Raw genomic sequence first — 24,901 nt, 5'->3', positions numbered from 1 at the left:
GCCTTCTTGGGACTAGGGCTCAAGTAGCTGTGAACAAGTACTGTTAGATGAGCTGGTAATACTGTTATAAACTTCACCTGGGCCAGCCTGCCCTCTTAAAAAGAATAGCTCATTTAACCCCCGTGCTACAGGGGCTCAGTACTGGCACTTTCTCGATTTAAGGATGACAGCTAGTCCATGATTTACTGTGGTCCACTGACCAATGAAGAATAAGACAATACCACCAAATGTGACAGGCTAAACTTCTTACAGATTTTACTTTGATGCTCACCATATTTACTACTAGTACAAATCAGGCTGAGAAACACCTACCATAAATCAGATATCTAACACTAACAAATTATGCACCCACTACAGATGACCTTTGGAGTTGCTCAAGGTACAGTCACAATCATGCATTAAAAAAGCTGTCTTTCACTGTAAAGTGTGAATGTATGAAATTAAATGAGGCTTGCAATGTAATCAGTGTGGTTGGCTGCTTTAATATATTCCATTTCAATTTCAAATCACCGTAAGCCAAGAGTGACGAATCTAATTTGATCAGTTGTTCACAAAAACAGAGAAAAGCAAATGTGGATCTAGCAACACAGACAGATTTTTAAAGGAATTAATATTTTCCACCACCACCAGAAGCCCTTAACATATTTTTTTAAAAATAGTAATTAAAAACAAATCCAAACAAAATTCTTTTCTCACTAAAAATTCAACCCTCACACTCAAAAGTTCAAAAGAGACAATATTTAAAAGCATAAAAAGCATATTTAATTTTAAAAGCCAGTGACATATTTCAAATGTACCAAAAGAAAACTAAAACCAACAGGTCTTTACAGTGCACCTCCTGGAAATAACGTGGAAGGTTCTCCAGCACTGGTTATTAGTATCTAGCAAGAATTTGTATACAAACACATTTCTTTATCTCCATCCCTACTATAATTTGGGGCAACACAACTTACAAATGTAGTCACTGTCATATTCGAGGTCTTTAGGACTCTAGCAGCTACTTAGCAGAGCACACAAGAAATAACATGCTGAGATGGGAATGAGACTGCATTATCCCAGTCACCTTTGAAAGTTGTGATGCTCTTCAGAATCTCCCTAATTAATATGTAATTTTTAAGGCTTTAGCATTTTACTCTAGACGTCTGTACATAATTTCTAGAGAAAATATATGGAGTGCTTCCAGCAGGTGCACATTTGGTGGAGGGGGACCTTCCAAAAGCTCCCACAGTGGAAATATCACACTCCTTACCAAAACCCTTCTTTCAAGATCTAGCCCCTGCCTATTTGTCCAACTTCATCTTCTATTACTTTCCCTTCGTTGCCTGTCCTCCAGCCACACCTGCCTCCTAACTGTCCTAAGATGCTCCAGCTTCAGACTTTTTCCTCTGGTTGTTCCCCTGGTGTAGAACATCCTGCTTCCAGAATTTCCTCCCTCTTGTCATTCAGGTCTCAGCTTAAACATCAGCTTCTTAGAACTTCGTATCCACTTCTATCAAACCACCCCATTTTATTGTCTCTGTAGGGGTTGTTACTATCTGAAATGATCTTGCTTTTTACTCTTCTGTAGAATGTGCCATGAGAACAGATACCTTGTTTATGCCTGATGCATGGTAAGCAAAAAAAAAGCTAAAAACAAACTTACAGCATAGAACAATAATAGACACCATAAAGAGGCACTAAAGTGACACAGACATTTAATGATTTCTTTTTCAATAGCTAGGATGTATGACACTGAGGAAGGGCAGGAGGGGCGAACATCTTTGGAGTCTGCTGGCCCTAAGTTTCAAATGCGTGTCTGTACTAGATAGAATTTACTGTCTTAGAAAATAAGTTAAGTTTACCTGTTTTCCATCTGTAAAATGGGGATAAGAGCATCCACTCAGCAGATTATTGTGAAGATTAGCATGACATGAAAAGAACAGTTCATCAGTAAAGGATTTGATGTGTATTTTATTTTTATTTACCTGCCACTACCAACTACTGACATTTTCTTTAAATAAAAATGGCAACCAAATAACAAAAATATGAATGAATCAGCACTCACTGTATCACTGTATCACCCTGGAAACTAGGAGATTACAAATACAAATGGACAGAAATAAAAATGGTATGATTTCTAGAATTTTTTTTCCAACTTTTAAGTGATGCCTGATGTCTCTATCACTTCTAATTATAAAATACAACATATCTCATTTCTTTCTTGAGACAAAGATCCAAAGACAACAAACTACTAAAAAACTGCACTTATTAATTTATATTCAGTTAAACAAAGGCAAATATAACAAAGGGTACTTATTAATTTTATTCTCCAGAGATGCTTTAGCTGAACCATGTCATAACAAAGACATCACATAGCAAGGCTTCTATCAGCATTGAACAAAAAAGTAGCTTTTTTTTTCCTTCTGCTTTTTTCATTTGAGCAGTAAGGAACTATGGTGGCTTATTTATTGGGCAGTAAATGTATTCGAGACACTACCCTTTTAGGATAATGAAAACCTCAAAACAGGTCAAACACTTGAAGTGGTAAGTACTGATTGCATCATGGAGGTACATACTATGCAACCAGCCTTCTTTGTGCTACTAATTCTGCAGCTAACAGATTTAGGGAGTTAGTTAAGAAGGGAAGGGCACTAGAGAAAATATTATTAACCGAGAAATACAAAAGGATGGCAGCAAAGAGAAGGTTATGGGAGTAAAATTACTAATTGAGGAAAAATAAGGGAAAACAGCAAAAATAGAGAAGGCAATTTATATAAGCTGGACTGGTCTGCACCTATAGTATCAGGGTGGACCCCATGTGAAGTTGCCATATTTTGTACACAAAAAAATGGTCTAGTGTCAGCAATTTCATATGGTACAAACCAACACATATACCAAAGTACTCAGGACTCCTCATTACTACCTAATAAATGATACCCCCTAACTCCTGCATGAGTTTTGCATGCAAGTGTAAACTCTGAATGGCTTGTATTTGGAACCTTTACACAGCAGTGTCCAAAATGGTAACTGTTAGGGTGTCAGACTCCATTGTGGACAAGAAACTCTTCTATTTTAATAGATTCAAATCCCCAAATTTCTTCTGATGGCTGTTAAGGTTTCAGAAGGCATTCTCAGTTTCCAGAGAAAGATTGATATTAAAAATATAATACAAGAGTTTAGAAGTGCTTAAATATTTTGAAGTCTGAATAAAGGCAAGATTCAAAGGGCATAATGGAAAAGAAAAGACATGAATTTACATAATAACTAATATTTTAAGATGTTCAAGAAGACCCTTATAGAGACACAGAAATACATTTTTAAAATCACAAGAAGTGGGGATATTAAGGCACATAAATAAAACTGTCATTGCAGTGACAATGTACTGGTGAAGTGGGGTGGGAAGATGAAAAGGGGAAATATTCAGGTAAACACTCCAGTATTTAAAAACAAATGGTGCGTTTGGATAGCTAATGTGATAATTTGAATTACAGCATGTGGTATTCTAAAAAAGAGTGCTGCAGAGTTGCCTGTGTGCTAGAAGGTGATTGGTTAAGCTTGTTCCAGTATTATTTATGATAATAAAATTTCCTCGTCTGCATTTGGTGGGGGGAGGGGTAGGGAGGTGTTTAAAGAAAGCGAGTATCTGTATAGTGATCAAACTGTTACTGAGCAAGAGCTTAAGCCCACTCCCAATCACCAGGATTTCTTTCTGTTAATTAATCATAATAAGGATAAGGTAGTGAGGAAGGGGACAGCCAAAGCGCAGAGAGCAATGGGGGCAGGGGTGGGGTGGGACCTGTTTTGGTGAAGATGAAGGGTTTAACTAATCACAGGGCAAAACAGAAGTTGACATTTGCATCTCAATGCTGTCCCTGGTTATAAGCTGACCAAATGTAGATGAAGCCCTGACAAACCATATTTCACCAATTTTAAGATAAATCTCCTCCCCTATGTTATAACATCTCTGAAATCGGAATGTGTCTTAAGTTAATGCCATTTTGGATTTAATGATAAATGCTGACAGAGTTTAGCTAATGGTCATCTTTCTAAAAGTCACTCTGTTACAACTTAAACCAGCCAATCAATGATCAGAGAATGTTAAGTTTCCTACATGACTCTGTAACAGCTGCTAGTACCTTAGAAAATAAAAAACACCAGGGAAGGAGATGGTCTTAGTCATCTACATGTTTCTGATGCTTAAACACACCTCTAATTATGCCCTTTATCTGAACTAGGAATCTTGGGAAATAATATACATTAAGAACTTTAATACTGGGTCCCCTGACTTTGTTACAAAGAATGCTACTGTGTATGATTCAAAACCTTTATGGAAGGAAATCTAAGCAGATACAGAAAATATTCAATATTTTAATATGTTGAACTACTGGTGGAACAGATGCTTGCCGCTTGGGTAACTACAGAAAACCTAACAGAAATCTTTTGATGAATTTTATTGAAAAGAATAAGACTGTTAAATAAAGATACCATGCAATGAAGGAGGAAAAGAACTCTGGAGTCCTGTGTTGCCCAATAAGGTAGCCGCTAGTCACATGTCACTATTTCCATTTAAATTAATTAAAACTAAGTAAAATGGAAAATTCAGTTCCTCAGTCGCACTAGCTACATTCAAGTGTTCAACAGCTATATGTGGGGCTAGAGGCTACAGCACTGGACAGCATAGGTACAAAACATTTCTACTATTGCAAGGAATTCCAGTGGACAGTGTTACTGCAGATGAACAGTCTGAAGATGAGTTATAGCTCAGCTCCAACACGTAGCGGTTGCAAATCTGGATAAATTAATGGTGTTCATCAAAACTTGCTTTTCTCATTGGTAAAATGAATATGTAATTGTTATCCTACTCCCAGAGATACTGTGAGGATAAGAAGACAAAGGACACGTGAAAGTGCTTTGAAAAGTATACAGTAGTTGGGCGTGGTGGTGGCTCACACCTGTAATCCCAGCACTTTGGGAGGCCGAGGTGGGCAGATCACGAGGTCAGGAGTTTGAGACCAGCCTGGCCAACATGGTGATACTCCCTCTCAACTAAAAATACAAAAATAACTGGGTGTGGTAGCGTGTGCCTGTAATCCCAGCTACTAGGGAGGCTGAGGCAGGAGAATCGCTTGAACCCGGGAGGTGGAGGTTGCAGTGAGCCGAGATCACACCATTGCACTCCAGCTTAGGCGACAGAGTGAGACTCTGTCTCAAAAAAAAGAAAAAAAAAAAAGAAAAGAAAAATATACAGTGCCATAAACAGGTTAGCTAGTAAGTTATATTTTTATATGATTTACTTTAATAAACACACTTATGTCTGCTGGATATTTTTTTACTGTTTAATCCCCCAAGTTTCAAGGCTTCTTTTTCTTTTTTTATTGGGAAGGGAGGGGGCTGGTTTAAAAAAGAGGAAAAAAAAACATGCCTCCAGATATTTTTTAGCAGACAAATGCTTATAGTAACCACATGAATAACAGAAATGAGTGAAGTGGGCTGTGGTGAGGCTATGGCAAACTGGAGAACCCATGTTCTGTCCAAACTGCTTAGCTGCTACTTGGCTTCAGTCAATCGTGGCCATTCAGGAATGTTGACCTACCGTAGCCACATATTGATTTTATTTAAAAATGCCAGAAATTTGACTCTTTATAGGAACTCTCTACACTAAAAAATATTAGCAACCATTTAGAAATTTGAAGTGTTCTTCAGGCAAATTAAACACATTTAAAGGTCATGTGCAGTTTGTGGCTGCTACTATGTGACCTCTGGTTTCTAAGACCCTATGGCAGCTATACTTCTTCCTACGTGGCCCCATGTCTTAGGACACTTACAAATAAATGCACACAATTTACTGCTCATTTCATGTGAAATATAAATAAGAGTCACAGTATTACTTATTTTATATAAATTACCATTCTCCAGTATTAAGAAATTATTTCTATGATTACTAAAATATTGAAAAGGAAAAAAAGGCAAGAAAATGATATTATTCCTTCTTCCATGATTTTATATGCAAGTTTTACTGTAATTAAAGTTTTTTATTGCTACTCCATTGGAAAATCACTGAAAATATGGGGGAGAACTATAGTATCGTATATAAAAGCCAAAGTCTTCTACTGATGAATGAGTTAGAAATGTTTTTTAAAATTCTAATTTGAAAAGCTTAATGTCAGAAAGCAAAGCAAATCTTTTAATTCTCCCAGTAATTTAAATGCTATAAATTCAAAAAAACATTCAATTTAAAAGGTTTCTATTATATTGAAGCATACACAATTTTTTATTCCAAGTATACTTAACTGTATTTTATTTTTATCACATGCCCGCCCAAAGGAATCAGCAGTTGCAGCCTTATTCAGTTGATAATTCAAATATTATTTCTAATACAAATATATGGTTTATCACGCTTATTTATCACTAACTTGCTACACTTCATAATCACATTACAACCCCACTGTGTACTGAATACCACTTACAGTTCAAACTACTCAAGATAAGCACTGTTACTTTCAAGAGAAGATTGGCAGTAATTAAAGGTCTTATTTAGTAGTTGTTGGTAACCACCTTTTTAAGGAGGAAAAAAAAAAAAGAAAGTAGCATAGATATATTTAATTTAGTAATTGTATTTTCTTAATGAGGTCTATTTTGGACATATACTTTAACTGGGGTTAAAACAAAGATGTGCTAAACTGTTATCAATGCTATAAAACAGAATGAGATGGAAGTGTTTTGTAATTCATCAATCAGAAGAATTGAAACATCTGTGACCTACATGGCATAAAACTAAATCATACTAGAACACTAATAATAATAATAAAAACAACAATAGTACTTTGCACTTATAGACCTCCTTTCAGAGGAATTTCAGAGTGCTTTTTAAACACATGTTATTTTCCCTTTTTCGAACAAATAAGACAACTAAATCAAAGAGTAATAATGGTTTGCCCATGCCACAAAATGAGTCAGCGACAAACCAGGAATAGATTTTCTAACTTGCTCAGTCTCCCACAATTATATCGTGCAATGATTACTCTGTTAGAGTATATCTTGCAGGTTACACTCAAGACAGGTATCTCCAGATTTCTTGTGGGCTTACTATTTTTCTCCCCCAGCCCCAGCCTATTAGTAGTATTGTTTACAAACCTACATTGCCATCAATACATGTGCCTGCATACTGCTCAACTGAAAGTCACATGGGCGATAAGAGAAGACCAGTCTGAAAGTCTCTTAGCAGTTCTTCACCTTCCCACCTTCACGAGAGCTTTCTGGGGTTGGCCTCCAGACATTTCAAGATACATTAAAGGCTAGCCAAACAAATAACACATCTGGAGCAGAGAGCTAAAATTGTGAATCACTAGAAAAATCTGCAGATGGCTGGATGCGGTGGCTCCTGCCTGTAACCCCAACACTTTGGGAGGCAAAGGCAGGCGGATCTCTTGAGTTCAGGAATTGGAGACCAACTTGAGCAACATGGCAAAACCTTATCTCAAAAAAAAAAAATACAAAAAATTAGCCGGGCATGGTGGCACATGCCTGTAGTCACAGCTACTTGGGAGGCTGAAGTGGGAGGGTCACCTGAACCTGGGAAGTCAAGGCTGCAGTGAGCCGTGATTGCGCCAATGCACTCTAGCCTAGGCAACAGAGTGAGACTCTGTCTCAAAAAAAAAAAAAAAAGAGGAATCTGCAGGGAAAACAACCAGCTGCTATCATATGTATATAAATTCTGGAGGGCAAGGAGTGTGCCTGGGTTGAGACAGTCCTCATTTGAAGTATGATTTTAGACTTTCAAACTTAATCCCACTAATATGACTGAGCATCAATTTGATTTATATAACCTAAAGGTTTAAACAAAGAAATTTCTAGGCTGGAATTTATGTAATCTTCTGGAGATACATTATATCACAGCCCAACTCTATTAGTAATTGTCAGAAAGTAGACAAATTAAGGTGGGAAATTAAGTCCATGTGGAATGAGGAGATGGTATGGGCTAAATGTTTGATGAATGTATACACACATGGATAGAAATTTTTTTATGACACAGTTGAAGGACGTAATAGGAAATAAACAGCAGAGAAAAGAGGATGGAGTCAGAAAGTGCTCTATTATAGAAAACATTAATTTAACATACCATTTATTAGGCTCCTATCATGAGCAAGTTGCCATCAGATATATAATAATGTATCAAGCATGATCCCTGTCCTCAAATAATTATAATGCAGGAGGGACAGTGCTTAAGAACTACAGGAATTTAGAGGACAAAGAGATCACTTATGGCTGTGAGGCCTTAAAGTATGAATAGAATATGAACAGAGACTGGGTTGAGGTTGGCTAACCCAGGCAGGGAAACCACACCAGCCAAAGGATGTGGCCACAGTGGAGTCAAGGCCTGCTCAGGGACTGGTGAAGGGTCTAATTTGTGGGTACCAACAAGGTGCAGTCCTAATCCTTCTAGGTAAAAAGGGGTGATCTGAGACTATTTTATAGCTCCAGCTATAGCCAGCCAAGCTATTTCTCCTGCCTGGACACCCCAGGTAAGCCCAAGAGATGAGCACAGGACACAGGAATATCCTCCTAAACCCTCTACTACTACCATCCTGTTCCAGACCACTTGGAGGACATGCAAAATTATAAAGCTGTGGAAGGCTGCTCTACCCAGGATCCAGTCAGCTGAGTGTCAATGTAAATAGAAGAGGACAGGAGGTGGGAATGGTCTCAGAAATCCAAACCACAGAAGCTCCTAAGTACCACGTTTGGGTTAGCCTCCACCTTAATACCTCCCCAGTTACCTATCCAGTCTCCTTGAAAGATCCCCCATCCTCCCCAGCAGCCCCATTCCTTCGTTCATAACGCAAGTTAATGGGGGAAAATAACATGTGCTTTATAGCCAATTTTGTTGAAATGCATTTATTTCATCTTCAGTTTGCTCATTACCAGAAAACAGTTCCTTCTTGCTTACTTTTCCCTAGCCTATTTTTCTTCACTTTATCTTTGATGCTACATTAGCGTATACAGCACCATAAATGCTTCCTTTATCTAGGAAATAATTCTTGTGTTTGACTTCATTTTCCTTTCTACTGTCTGTTTAAATTGTTATCTAGATGCCACCCAGTCTCCCTTTCTATATCAAAGTCAAACTTAATGCATATTTGACAAGTAGCAATATTAAAGTTTGAAGAGTTTCACTAACTCAGAGATTCTCAACACTGTGGGTGTGCATCAGAATCACCTGCAGAGATTTTTAAATACACAGCCGCCTGGGCCCCACCCCAGACCTACTCAATCAGAAATCTAGCTTGTGGATTATTCGTGTTTCAACTTCTCCCATTAAGTATGGAAAACTGAGAATTAAAGTTTTCTTTTTAACATACTTCTGACATGATGCTATTTCGATAGATAAGAAAATTAAAACACAGTTATCAAGATATATTTTAAGCTCCTTGAGAATAGGGACCATGCTTTTTCCATACTGTAACCATTTGGTAAAAATGAATCGAGCATTTGCTACATGTTTGGTGTTGTGCTAGATGCTGAGGATACAAATCTGAACAAAACATGGTCAATGACAGGCTGCAGAAACCAATTCAAATACAGTTGTAACACTAAGTACTATAATAGATAGTCGTTTAGACAAAGTGTTCTCAGAATAAAACCAACTGACATTTACTGCATGCTTACTACGTGCCAGGCACTGTCCTAAGCATTTTATGTATTGCCTGTTTAATGTCCTGGATGTTTTACATATTAGCCTATTTCCATATTATCCTGCTGAATTTAGAACCCTTTGAGGTAGGTGCTATTTTTTTCCTGTTTTATAGATGTACTTCAAGGTTACTTATCTAGTAAGGGGTGGAAAGTCAAAATTTGCACCTGGCACTCTCACTCCAGAGCCTGAGTTTTTCATCACTACCCTATATTGCTTTTGAGAAACCCAGGCCAATGCCCTTGGTGTTCAACAAATGCTAGTGGAAGGAAGGAACAAAACAACAAATATTTTACAGAGCACTCACATGGTATGCCTGAAGCTCCTCCTTCCTAAAACTCCTGAACACAACAAACTAGAACCTTTGAATGTTTGTATGATTCCTTAGAGCCTAGGCAAAGACAAATATTATCTTTCCCTTTACTTCAGTAATGAGATCAGAAGTTAGGTTTTCATAGCTAACTCTTAAATCTATCCCTTCATTTCTGTTCCTCTAGTTCATGAGAGCTTACATCATTTGAGCCAAACTAAAAATGGCATTTTGAGGACACTGCTTCCAGGAATTCCCACATGCCTGTAGCATGTTATAGTGACACTCTGCTGCAATGAAAAAGATATTTCCTTAGAATTAGGTGAGAAAGGCAAATCTAAAGAGATGATATTTCAGGTTGAAAGAAGGAAAAAAGTTTCCTGATTCAGAGTTAAAGGCTGCTGCCAACAGCTTGTTTTGTTTCCAAAGATCAACACACAAAAGTTTCACAGAGCTGGAGGGAAAAGATTTGGATGCTAAGTTAGACAGGGGGCCGGGAGGAGGGGGGGGCGGGCATAATTCCCATCATTCCTTTGGGAGCAGTACAAAAATAACAAAACCTTTATAAAAGAGATGAGCAAGCTGGCTGTGAAAGGAATGACCCCTCACATATAGGGAAAGCAATTTGCATCTACAGATCTCATTGGTATAAATGACCTCCTTCAAAGAGTGAAAACCTCAATGGAAAGCCACTATATACCCATGAAAAGCTTTGCCGCCTATTTGTTGAGCTGTATACAGACTAACAAACAGGAGTGGTTAACCTGGCGCACCATGCACTATAGAGATATTTTTTTTAAGTAGGCTTAGTCAGCTAATCTTGTTGAGATTTCTCTCATACTACTGATTTCTTATTCTCAAAATAAATTAAGAGGCTTCATTCAAAATTCCCTGTGGTCTACCAGCTTGAGTTTGTTGGGTGTCTTTGATTGTCTCTTGTCTTTAGATTCCCTGCCTTGTCTCTTTAGATTTTGCTGTGCCCTTTGGTATTTCCCGTTAGTCCATGTCTGGAATAGCTAATTACATGGTAGTGTAATTCCTGCCGTACAACAAGGAATAGCAGAACCTTGCTAATTCACACCAATGACTGAAAGACTCCTGTGTAAGTTACTGAATTATGCAAATGAGCAATAAGTGAAGAAAGATGATTCAAAATTGTATTTCATTCATTTATTTTGACAAGTGTAGTTTAGTCTTAATTATTTTGAAAATTTCTTTGTAGCATACTAATAAATTTACTGCAGCTTATTTGTTAAAAGTGATAAAGCCTTCACTAACAGAGACCAGAGTGCACTCTGTTGAATAATTTCCTAAGACAGATTACTGTTCAGACGCTTTCTTTTACTGTGGATTTTACTGACTTTTCAGCATCGACTTTTTTTGGTAAGGCAATATATAACATACCAGTAAACTTGAGGAATTAGTTCAGCAGTAAACATTTACTTCATAAACAGGTCTTACATGTTTAAACTTTCACCATGGTGTTAGTGAAAACACAAAACACAACAAAAAATTAGCCATGCTTTAAGTAAAACATTTTTACATTTTTTTTCGTCATAATGCTAACAGGACTTTAATTTTTGTTGTCTAAATAAAACTAGTTTGGTCTGTCAGTCATCCCACTTAATTCCAATTTCTATTTTGTTTTGTCTTACCACACTCCTTTTCTTTATAGTTAAAGATGTCTGTTTTAAGATAAGTGGATATATCACAGTGTGTAAATTTTCATGTCAAAATACTTACATTATTATATTCTGAGTTAAATTATTTAAGATAGAAAAACATTTTGATACACTTTTGACAGATGTATCCTGTACGATGGATCAATTTCTTTCAAAGCACCACCACTGGTTACAGTGGAGAGTGGACAGTGAAGAGAGAATACCCTTCAAGGACAGTGGGCCCAGTGGCTCACGCCTGTAATCCCAGCACTTTGGGAGGCTAAGGCGGGTGGACTGCTGGAGTCCAGGAGTTTGAGGCCAGCCTGGGCAACATGGTGAAACCCCATCTCTACAAAAAAATACAAAAATTAGCTGGGTGTGGTGGCACGCACCTGTAGTCTCAGCTACTGGGGGCGGGGGACTGGGATGGGAGGATCACTTGAGCCCAGGAGGTCGAGTGAGCAGAGATCGTGCCACTGAACTCCAGCCTAGGTGACAGAGCGAGACCCTATCTCAAAAAATAATGCCCTTCAAGCTTATAGTCCTGAGTTTAAAGCTTTGCTTCTTAATAAGCACTTTTAGATGAAATTTTCAATTCAGATATGCTTTCAAATCATGATGCATTTGTCAAAGGAGGTTCTCCCTTTATGAAAGCAAGATAAATAGGGCACTTAAAGAAAAGTGAGAAAGGCAAAACTTAGTCTCAAACTACATGTCTGCATCTGTGCCTATTAAAATCTCACATACTCTTTAAGGCCCAACTCAGGAAATCTCCACCAGGAAACCTTCCCTGAGGTATATGCTGAGATCCCTCAGCAATTCATACCATTCCCTTGTATTTGAGTTACTTGTCTTCAGGCTGAAGTTTCCCTAATAGATTAAGAACAGGGCAGCTGTGATACCGCAGAAAGAAAAGCCGGGCTCTTAACACTTCTAAGCTTTGCTACTTTGGGAGAGTCATTTCATCCTTTTGGGGTTGTTTCTCATCTCAAAAGTGTCAACTACATACCCGTATGCAATGGAATTGTATGGAAAATGTAAAACATAATGGCTGTGAATGTTCTCCACAAAAGTAGAGTCCTATAAAAAGGAGGTATTCAGGGGTGAATGCATGAATAAGCAATTGGTCAGAAGTATTGGTACTTCTAGAAGCAATATCATATAGGACAGAGACCCAATACATATTTGCTGAATAAACTGGGCAAGGGTGCAGGGCACGAAGAGGGGACAGAGAGTAACAGACTTACAGACCTGCTTTTGTGACCCTATTTGAAATTACAATAATTTCTTAAAACAAGAAAAGTACATCAGTGTCTAAAATTAGCCAGCAAATCTATCTTTCTACGAACTAGTTTAAGCCTTAAGCTCTAGGGGATGGTGCTAGGGCTTGCAGGGTTCACAGGCCAAGGAGAGAAAGGTTTCCCAGGGCTTTTATACAGGGAGAATGTAATCAGTGTTGATTTAACTCAATGATGGGCTACTAAGTCTGTCTAGTTACTGTCCTGTTAGCCACAAGGTAAGAGAATGCAGATGGATCTAAATAAATTCGTGACAACTACAGGAAGAATTAGTTTAAGAAGGAGTCAAATTGATGATGGGTTTTCTTTGTATATGACGGGTAGCATTATATAAACAAGATAGTACGGCATAAAATAATAAATGGCACTGATTAATAATGTGAAAATCAACATCAGTTCTTGGCCTGGGCCTACAGGGTTACTGGAGACATCACAAAGACATTATTAGACTTCAAAAGTTACGGTTGATTCCCTTAGATAATTATGAAAAATTTATCAAGAATTATAGGATAATGAAGACATATGCCAATTCATATGAAAAGCAAGAAGAAAGCAAAGCAAAACAAAACACAACAATGTCAGTTTAAATGTCAGCTTCAAAATGAAATTTGTATTATAACTGAAAAGATGAGGATTAAGTAAACACTTTGCTTTTAACCATTAAGGGCTATTCTGGCATGGTACAAGCACTAGTAAAAAAAAAAAACAAACAAAAAATACCAACCACCAAAACAAAAACAAAAGATTAAGAGGAAACGTGAGAAGGCAGTGCTGTCTCATAGAGGGAGCATAAACGCTTCTGAAACCATGAGAAGAAATGTTATCACAATAGAGTTAAGGCAAATAAGAAATGATTAAGACATTAAATTCTGGGTTAAGTAAATGGAGAAAAGATTCCCAAGAGGAAAAGAATATGTAATTTTAAAATAACCCTAACTACTAGAGAAAAATAGCAGAGTCAGACTAAATCTGTTTAAATCCCAAACATCTCTGAGACCATGAAACAATTCTGGATAAATATAAATCCTCTAATTTGCCTGAAGCAAATGGGACTGGCATTTTCATACCGTTCACTGACTTTTTAAAAAAATTCACATTTACTGGAAATTTCAGCTAGTATAAAAAAGTCACAAATTCAATAACTGGTCATACCACAATGAGTGTTTTGTTAGAAAGTTTTAAGAAAAAAACGAATATCTTCTCCTTCTGAGCTGAACCTTTTAGTGTTTAAGGCTACATTTTTAAAAGAAATAACTTGTACATTTTAAGTGGCTGTTTCAATACATTTCTAGTGAGAAGCACTAATTTGGGGAGGAAATTAGTATACCTGTATCTAACCCCAAGTGCTTGATTTAGGTCATGTTGTAATGGATTATACAGATATTACACAAATACTGATAATATTAATTCCTGAAACTCATAGTACATTCTATCATGATACTTAAAGGATCTACTCACTTCTCTGCCATGAGTATTACAAGCCCTTTCCTCCTAATTGATGTGCAATTAATTCAACCAACCTCCAATTAGTCTTCTACAACATTACCCTACATAGACAATAAAGCAGAGCCTCTAGATTGGGTTCTAAACCTGGGCTAAAATAGACTTCTACAGACCAAAAATGGTTCTGGGATTTCTCTTTGTAGTGTAATTTAGATGTCATATCTAATTTGCTGTCATGACTATTGTTTCACTGTGCAATTTTTATGTCGTTTTGAATGGTAAAGGCATCATAGCTTTATTGAATTAAACCTTCTGTCTTTATTTAGGGTCTGATGTTACATGTTTGTGCGCTTATGTTTATGTCTCAAAAGCTGCTTTTGACATCAAATAGTAGAAAGGAGTATGCTCTCTTGATACGTTTGCTCATATCTTAGTAAATATAAACACGAACTGGAAAAACACCTTCTCCAAACTGAAGAAACAGAAAACTGAATATTATTATTGCTTTTAAAGGCAGAGATAGCTATTAAATAAGCCATTCACGTTACAGAATTATAGAAGACCTTGCTGTTGTGTAACCTAAATGCCTTGTGGATTCTATTAATCAATTCCTTCCTAAGAAAGAACTGCCCTTTCCACTGACAGTTTTTGTGGTACCTACCTCAAACATTTAGATATTATTCTTACCACACTCCCTAGTCACAAAAAAATTAAAATGCTCTCTGACTTTTTAAATCACAAGGGACGAAGTCTATCTTACCCATACCACAACACTCAGTTTAGTGTTGGTCTGTTGGTACTTATCCTTGTCCTGGCCTATGAGTTCAAGCTCTAAACTAAAGTTATGACTAAGAAGACTAACCATGGAAAGCCTTCCACTAGACCACCGGAATAGCCTTTTAACTAACTTTTAGTGCATGAAATTTCATAAAGTTTTTACTAGATAATTACACTTCCTGATTTTGTAATTAGTGGAAGTACATGCAATTACATAATAATTATGATAGTAATTACGTAATTAAGATGTATAATTATGTAGTAAAAAACATCATGGAAATAAAACCATCTACTGTGTAAGCACAATACATTTTAAAAGTAAATTCACTAGCTCAACTGTTTAAAAATACTTTTCTTCAAAATAAAATGATTAGCTTACATTATGGCTTAACTGCTTGAGAATTGTTTCATTTTTTTCATCATTGGTGATAGAAGCATATTTTTAAGAAGTACATAAAAAAATCTTATCAATCTTTAGTACTTTTCCTACTAAAAAATGACAATATGCTTTGCAAACGCAGACCATCAACCACATTATCACCTAGACATGGCAGAGCCCTTGTGTTGCTGTGCTTGTCACTATAAAAGGGGAAAGGAACTTGCCCACTAAAAAGACATAATGGGAAATGATTTTATAGAACGAGTAACACATCTGTTATCATAGAAAGCCTCTAAGTCTCTTTGTACATAAAAGTGCAAACGTTGAGTGCATATTTACAGAAATGGGCTTAAAGACACATAATTAGAATCTGGAAGCTGGCTGCTCCAAAATATGGCAACTTTCATATACTAACTTAGCTATCTTGAAGAGGATGGCAGAAAATGTACAGAGCCAAGACACTTCTACTTATGGGGAAAGCAACTAAAGTGACCATTTCCTGGAAAATGTAGTTTCTCTTCTGTCACATTGTAAAGTTATCTTGAGTTAAAACAAAAACAAAACAGGCAGTATCCATAGAGAAAAATAAACCAGTGTTAGCAGGCTCCATGCTGCCATCAGACAATACCAACTTTCTCGTTCTTGTAGTGAGTATAAAAACATCACAGAAAAGTCAATGACAGTAGGAAAAAGAAAATTTCAAAATAAACTTTTCAGTAGCAAAATTTAAGAAACAGAATCTTGTTTCCATTAGAAGAATCTAGTTGAATGCCTTGAAATCTTTACAAAATACTACTAAATCAATGTTGTAATGAGGTCCAAAATGTAGTGATAGGGTGAAACTTTACTCTGGGCACATAGAGAGTGGCCCTTACACGAAGTGAGCGTAGAACTACACTCCAGTTCTTTTTTTATTGAGATGGAGTCTCACTCTGTGGCCCAGGCTGGAGTGCTATGGTGCGATCTCGGCTCACTGCAACCTCCACCTCCCGGGTTCAAGTGATTCTCCTGCCTCAGCCTCCCGAGTAGCTGAGATTACAGGCACGTGCCACCATGCCTGGCTAATTTTTTTACTTTTAGTAGAGACGGGGGTTTCACCATGTTGACCAGGCTGGTCTCAAACTCCTGACCTCAGGTGGTCCACCTGCCAAAGCGCTCCCAAAGTGCTGGGATTACAGGCGTGAGCCACTGTGCCCGGCCTTAGTTCTTTCTTTTATAAGCCACTTATCTTAAAAAGCTGAAAGCTATTTTGAAAATCCTAATTTACTTCTCCCTTGTTCCTTCTAGTTACGAAGAAACAAAGTGGAAGAACTCATGCTTTTTGGCTTTTTTCCCCTCTCTTAGCCCTTGTCAGACCACTGCATTTTTAGCTTAATAAAAACATATTTCAAAAGGCCAGGTTGTGATATGAATTCTACCTTAAACTTGGGTAGTCCTTCTGTAGCCTGCATAGTTGTCGTTTTAAAGTTTTACCGAAAGGACGGCCCTAATCAATGAATGAATAAAATGGAAGTAGGCTTTAGTTATTAAGAAGGGAGAGTGTCTTAGATCAGTGCTTCTGAAACTTTAACACGCGGAGGAATCACCTGAGGATCTTGTTAAAATGCAGATGCTGATGCAGTAGGTCTGGGGTGGGTCTGATATTTTGCATTTCTAACAAGCTCCAACGTGATGCCTATGCTGCTGGGCTACTGATCACACTTGGAGTAACAAGGCCTCAGGTTTGACTTGGAAAAAAATACACGGAGAAAAAAAGCTGGTTTGGGTTCATTTCTATGTTATTTTTTCCCTCAATTGTGAAATTATTTCGGTAGTTACTTCAAGTTGAGTAACATTCTCTATAACATTTTAGTGCTTATAATTTTTTTCATGTTATGAGAGCAGTACATGCTCAGAGTATATAATGTAGAAAATATATAAAATTATAAAGAAAAAGAAAATCTATAATCCACCTAGAGATAACTATAACAAATTCTAGTGTTCCTTACTAATTTTTCTACCTTGCACATACACCACAAATTAGAATCATAAGTTATCTAGTTTTGTATTTTATCATTATATATGTTATTAAAGATTAAACCTACGTAATATCTAACAATAACAACCCCCAGAGGCTCAAGATTATATAAACCACTTTTTTCTTACCAAAATTCTTTACGTATTTCTACAATCACTTCTTTATAATAAACAGATAGCTATGTTCTGAACTGTCAAGTCAGCCTCCTACCATAAAAATTCCCTTAATCAAAGAAACAATTTTTAAAAACCCTCAGATCCTTTTTTATTTGTAAGAAAATGAAATTAAAAATGCAGTTTACAGTTACCCATCTTAAAATCTATTTTTCTAAAGAAAATGGCACAAATATAAAAAAATATAATTTTAAGAAGAATGAATAGATGCGAACTGTTTTGTGTGTGCTTTACCTGTTATTAGTTATTAAAAACAGAAAAAACTTGTCCCCAAAATTCAGCAACAGTTTTTCGATGGAATAATACAATCAGTGGGCTTCAAAAAGTGGCAATAAGAAGAAAAGGACCAGACAGGTGCTCTCTGACACAGTCTTCTTTTTAATACTTTGTTAAGGATTTAACCAAGTAAATTCTAAGGATGTCAACTAGCTTAGAGAGGACCACAGGGGCTCTTTGCTACTTTCATGATGAAACTTTCCTGCTTTCACTTTAACAGTTCAGGAAATAGAACGGAAATCCTTAACACTGAAATGGGACCCATCTTCAGACTTTCCAAAATCTCCAAATTCCCATATACACTAAAGCATACAATTTCTTCTATAAAACTCTTATTTTCTGGCTTAAAAAATACTACCTTTTAAGATCCTTTTCAGTACTAGCTGTTGTCTTTGTTTTGGAGACCATTTTCCACAAAGTAATATAATTATTAGCACTTCATGAGTGTAACTACTTAGCTGATGGGGAACACAGAACAGGACCCCGTGGCAGTGTGGGTGAGGAGCAGTTGGCTTGGCTTGCTCATTAGTTAAGTGACTGGATATTCTTTCAGTTCAATTTAAATCTGGCATCAGCAAAATAACATACACTAACATGTTACCTACCTTCAGTATCACTTGCAAAGAGTTCAAGCGACAAGCGTTAAATCTGCAAATGTCAAGGAACTTTAGTAACTTTAATTGCTTCATCAATATAATGAGCACAATCCACTCCTGCCTCACAGGAGTACTGTGAGAACTTGTGTTACACACGTGAAAGGACAATAGGAAACTATAAACTACCTTAAAAGAGGCAGCCTAGTTCTTCTGGGTGGCATGTTAGGAAACAAGAGGGCCTACAGATGTTACCACCAGGCCTAAAGAAAAGACAGAAGAAAAGAGATGACAAAAAACTGAAAAGTTGAAGGAAAAAAAAAAGAAAATAAAGCATATGAGGCTCAAGAGGGGAAGTGAATGTGGGATTTCACCTGGTTGAGAGGAGCAAGAAAACTGCAATCTTCGCAGGTGCAGCTCAGGAGGCTGGGGCACTCAAGGCTGCCCATAGCACTTTGTGAGAAACAGGGTGACTTGAAGAATAGTCCATCTAGGCCTAAAGAGACCCCCATTGGGAAGTCAGGCTTTCCAACGGATACTTCTCCTATGGGTAAATCGTCACCTTTTAGCTAGCCTCTATGCTGCAATTCCAATTTCTGTCTTCAACAGAATTCTACATCCTAGTGTTCCAATTCTGGCAGAGACAAATCCAACGTGTTCAAAGGAATTTATTAAGAAATTCAAGTAGATCATCAGTTATGGACTGAATTGCACCCCACCAAAATTCATACTGAAGGTGGGTTGAAGTCTTAACCCTTTGTACCTTAGAATGAGACTGTATCTGGAGTGGACTGCATTAGAATGGACTGTATAGGGCCTTTAAAGAATTAAGTTAAAATGAGGTCATTAGGGTGGGACCCAATCCAATATGATCAATGTCAGTATAAGAAGAGGAGATTAGGTACAGAGGGAAGACACTGGGAGAAGATAGCTCCTTAGAAGTTGAGGAGAGACCTGGCCAGGTGTGGTGGCTCATGCCTGTAATCCCAGCACTTTGGGAGGCCGAGGCGAGTGGATCACGAAATCAGGAGTTTGAGACCCGCCTGACCAACATGGTGAAACCCTGTCTCTACTAAAAATACAAAAATTAGCTGGGCGTGGTGACGCACACCTGTAATCCCTGCTACTCAGGAGGCTGAGGCAGGAAAATTGCTTGAACCCAGGAGGCAGAGGTTGCAGTGAGCCAAGATCGCGCCACTGCACTCGAGCCTGGGTGACAGAGCGAGATGCCGTCTCAAAAAAAAAAAAAGAAGTTGGGGAGAGATCAACCTTGCTGACACCTTGCTCTTAGACTTCTAGCCTCCAGAAATGTGAGGAAATATAGTTAAGCCACCCCATCCATGGTACTTTGTTATTGCAGTTGTAGCAAATGAATACAACATCTTACTATTAATAGCTGACACAGAATACGAGGGGAGAAGCATCTACTAAATGAGAACAGAAACAGAAAAAAAAGTTTCTTTCTAGAACTAAAGAAAGATCAAACACTGAAGTGAAAAAGCAATTAGTGGCTCCCTCTCTTTGCTTCCAAAATAATTTCACCATATTGGTGGTCACACTCAGGCCATAACCACACTTAGTTGTTGCCGAATCTGTCTTTCCTCAACAGACTCTAAGCTCCTCCAGGGCAGGGAATGTTGGCCATCCATCTTTGTTCCTCTGACATGAGGAATGTCACTCAACACATAATAGGAACTATATATAAACAAATTGTTTTTACTGTTGTTGAATAAACAACAACAAAGGTTCAGCTGAGAAAACTAAGACTTTTCTTCCTGCATTTTTAAGGAGATTTAGATTTGAACTGATTCAGGTTTCCCCTAAACTGTTCACTTACCCCTACAGGCCAAGGCACCACAGGATGAGGCAGCCAAATGGGACCATTTCATGCTGCCATCCTGGAAATGGATTTTTACTTCATAGATTGCCCCTATGTTCCTGTAAAACCGCCTTTGAATCCATTATGCCATCTGTGTACATTCTGGAGCAGTTACAATAATAATGACAAAGTCCCACAGAAATAAGATTTTAAAAATGTAATGCAGTTACAGCAAATATGCAGTAAACACTTCACCGACATGAATAACAGTCCTTTACCATTTTAAAGGAAAAAATACCAAATGGGGTTAATTCACATTATGGACTAATGGTCTGTAAACTTTCGTTTGAAAGCAAAGCAGAGAAAAAGCTTTGACAAGAGCTACTTTTCACCATAAAAATAAACCTCTTTCAAATAATTTGTACATGTTTTTCTAAGTCAAATTGCCAAGTTTCAAACAAAAATTAAAACCACCATCCAGTTACAACCCTTAAAATATGGGTTTTATGATGGAAATGGTAAAACAATCTTAGTGAAGGAAACGTTGCTAGGTACTGACAGTAAAGGAGAGTCTACAGTAAATACTTCATACACCAGTTACAGGGCACTTGTTGACAGAAGACACTTAGACTCCATTCTCAATAATATAACTGTGTGTAACGACTGTCATTTTTCACAGGACTTTTGATGTTAACATCTACTGGTGTTCTGGCCATGGTCCAAATTGAATAAATATATTTGCCCTCCAGTTCCCTTAGATTTTAAACTCATTTTAATAGCAGGTCTCCCTTGAATAGCAAATCAAAAGAGAATTCACTCCAACTTATAAAGTGAGAAGTCAATTTTATTTGTTACATTATTTTAAATTTATGGTGTTTTCCCCATAATTGTTCTCCTCTCTACTATAAGAATATTCTTGTTCCCCCATTGTTCCCTATGAACTATGACCTTGCATTCAATTGTCTTTTATTTAGAAACCATCCAACTATGTCTTTAGAGTGCCCAGGAGAGGGGTTCTGAAACTTGGCTGCACATCAGAATTATCTGGGGGAATTTTCAAAAAACTGTAGCTTCCTAAGCTCTACCACCAACATCTTCTGAATTAGAATCTGTGGACACAGGATCTATGGATTTGGGTTTTTAATATGCCCCAGGTGACTCTTAGGAGAGGGCTTATCAGATGTCATGTGTTAGGAAACCTCTGCTCTTGGTAAGTGCGCCCCCAAGTTTTGGTTTATATCCCACCACTTATGAATACCCTAATACCACTGAGCATTACTGCATGATCTGAAAATGCCTGGAGCATGTAAATTTCAGCTAATTCACTCATTCCCAAACTGGAATTTAGGAATAATAAATAAACAGCAGGAAACTCAAAGAGTTTCAATAGGTAAAATTCAATAAATAAAATAAAAGGGCTCTTGCAACATTTCATGAAGTTCCTTCAGTCACATATATTTTTTTCTCTTCTCGTCTTATTTTCTTTAGCCCTCTGACATGTAAAAGAACCCATCAATAACTCAATGCCATTTTTGCCCCGAATTGCTGGGTAGTATATTATTAGATACAAACAATAAAAAAGTGTACTGATTCTTAAACTTGTGAAATGGGACTACAGTAAACTGAGTGTACAGATCTTGTCAATACTTTTCCCTTTTAGCCAAGCAAGAGGCTTCCAAGCGGCTACTTATTTCCTCTTATTTTCTGTGGGTGTAATAATGTGCACTTCTCAATGTCCTCTAAGAGAATGGGCTAAATCTCCAGTGACTTTCCAGATCACTCCTCTACATTGCCTCCAAGAGTTGCCAGACTTTTTGAAAACTGCTGATCGATCATAAAAGACTGATTCTGCCTCTCAGATAAGAATTTTAGAGCTGTATAGGGAAGAGGAATCTTTCCCCTCAAATAACATATGGAAAACAATCTAGGATGGATAGATTTAGAAAGAAATAATGGGTTGGCCAGGCACAGTGGCTCACGCCTGTAATCCCAGCACTTTGGGGGGCTGAGGCAGGCAGATCACCTGAGGTCAGGGGTTTGAGGCCAGCCTGGCCAACAAGGTGAAACCTCCTCTCTACTAGAAATACAAAAATTGGCCAGGTGTGGTGGCACATGCCTGTAATCCCAGCTACTTGGGAGGCTGAGGCAGGAGAATCATTTCAACCCAGAAGGCGGAGGCTGCAGTGAGCTTGAGACCGTGCCACTGCACTCCAGCCTGGTCAACAGAGCAAGACTCTGTCTCAAAAAAAAAGAAGTAATAGGGGAACAGGTTCTAATATACTGATATCCAGAAAGAGGTAACAGACCTGATAGAAACAGATAATGCGTTCAGATAATCAGTACTTAATTTTCTCAACTCATAACTGTCTTTAGGAAAGGTCCTTGGGGATAAAAGAAAAACAGCTGTAAATGATATTACAAGTATATATGGGCTAGACATTGACCATGAATAAAAGTTCTAAAACTTAGTTATTAATAGGCAGAAGAAATTTATTCTCTGTATAAATTTTACTAATTCATGGAAAATATGCTGTGGAGATAGCTCAAGTCCTTGTTGAACATCTAGAGATAAGATACGACTATCTGAACCAGCTTCTCCATCAGTTGTAAAATGCTTTCTCTCCAAGGACAGCAAAACCAAATAAGTCAAGGCATTTAAAAAATAATTTCTAGCCTATCTTGTGGATGGAAAAACAAGTCAATTATGACTGGAATTAAAAACAGTGAGAACAAATCAAGGGCAGCATGGGGATTCTTATGTGGGGAAATCTAGCAATAGTTGTAGGTTTTTAATGTCATTGCGGTTGTTTCCAGCCCTAGTACCGACCAACAAAACGTTGAATTGATACTCGCTGACAAACAACATAAACACTCTGTAGGTAACTAATAAGAAAAATGTGTAAATTTGCCTTTTTTATTTTTCACAGGTAATAGAAAAGTTGTCAATGTGATTTTCAGGTAGGAGAAAAAAAAAACAAACATGCAGTTGTCATGACATTTTCAAATACTTGTATAAGGAAACGCTGAGTGCTGAGGGTTCCATGCAACACCTGATCATACGGGCTGAGACACCTATACACTCTCTTAGGATGGAGTCAATAAAGGAACTCCACCTCATCCCTCTCTCAAAACGAACCCAGGCTTTTAGCGAACAGCAGAGACACACTCCAGGTCTATTTTTTTGTGGTAATATCTGGTTTTTGTAGGCCCAATGACCATGTTGCCTATGCTTACTTTATTACAATTACTAAACTCTGTAGAAAATAGCATTTTCAAAATATAGCATTTAAAGAGTCCTTTTTGTACTGTTCCTCCCCCAAAGCCCTGCTTTAATAGAGAACAATGTGAAACAGGCTGTGGGGGCCAAAGCTGGGGATTCCTATGCCACCGCCCCTCATGCAGGGGATCCCTGTGTTCACACAGGCCCCCACGGCCTGCTTCTGAGACAGCAATGTGATGCTGCATGAACAGCCTGACACAGTAGGTCTGGCTTTTATAATGCAAATTTCCACTTTAAACTCAAAGGTAATTACAGTATTTTAACGTACCTTTCTCATGATCGGTAGTAAGCTTCTCCAGTGCACACTCTGCATCAAAAATGTACCGGTAAAAGCACAGCTGGGTGTACAGGGACTTGTCAGAATACTGTAATATAACAGAAAATAAATGAATACTACTACTGGGGAGCGGGAAGCGATGGGGATCACTCTCAGCAGAGTGTGTCCCCTACTTTCGACTTCCAAATCAAGCAGCATTTTTTAAAGAAAGTGGGTAAGAAGGGCAGAATCACACTAATGGTTTGTCCCTCTTATGTAGCATATACACCTTTCATAATTCAGAATAAATCCTGCCACTTCGATCATAGATTACTACTTGCAAAGCTGCAGACTGATTACCCCTGCTGTCAAAAACCTGATTTTGTCAAACTGCAAATTCCTATGCACTCATGACAATTTGCACTGTTAATTGGGAAAAGTGCTATGTGCTTCCTAACTGGGCCCTGTCCATGCTAGCAGGAAGTTAAACAAATTCTGAAAACTGTTTAATACATATTGCTATACCATGAGCCCCATTTTATGATTTGTGGTGACAATCCATTGCCTGTGCCAGGATTGGCTCACAGACTCGAGTAACATCTTGACTATTTGCTCTGTGGTAATCCTAAGTGGGCAACGTATGATCTCTGAGAAGTACCATGTGAAATGAAATAACCAAGGTTTTTCATCCCACCCATGTCAAAACACTCGTTTAATGACCTTGTCAAGTTCTAATTCGACAAAGTGTAGGAGACGTGTCTGAACTATTATTCACTCAGCAAACATATACTAAACATTCCTGAGGTTATTTAGAGTCACTGTGTTTTCTAAGCAACTGTCTCACTCTGTGTGGGAAAAAAATACATGCAGTCAATTCAATAACCAATATGAGAATTACTTGGGGAGTCACATTCAAATGCACTTCTATCTATTTTAAATCAACTGACCT

The 24,901-nt window shown here is 37.7% G+C and overlaps 1 protein-coding gene across 2 annotated transcripts in view; it reads right to left on the bottom strand.

Moving 5' to 3' along the window:
- Window positions 1-24,901, bottom strand: part of POLA1 (DNA polymerase alpha 1, catalytic subunit) — a 302,637-nt gene that overhangs the window by 40,735 nt on the left and 237,001 nt on the right. For both annotated transcript variants that reach the window (XM_030807188.1, XM_030807187.1), the window contains one exon: window positions 23,965-24,061. In XM_030807188.1, the coding sequence (XP_030663048.1) occupies window positions 23,965-24,061 (97 nt within the window). The remainder of the gene's footprint in view (window positions 1-23,964; window positions 24,062-24,901) is intronic.

The sequence above is a fragment of the Nomascus leucogenys genome, chromosome X (genome assembly GCF_006542625.1).
Source record: "Nomascus leucogenys isolate Asia chromosome X, Asia_NLE_v1, whole genome shotgun sequence".
In the NCBI taxonomy this organism is placed as follows: domain Eukaryota; kingdom Metazoa; phylum Chordata; class Mammalia; order Primates; family Hylobatidae; genus Nomascus; species Nomascus leucogenys.
Note: the sequence above shows the minus strand (reverse complement) of the source record. Positions and strands in the feature narration are given on the sequence as shown.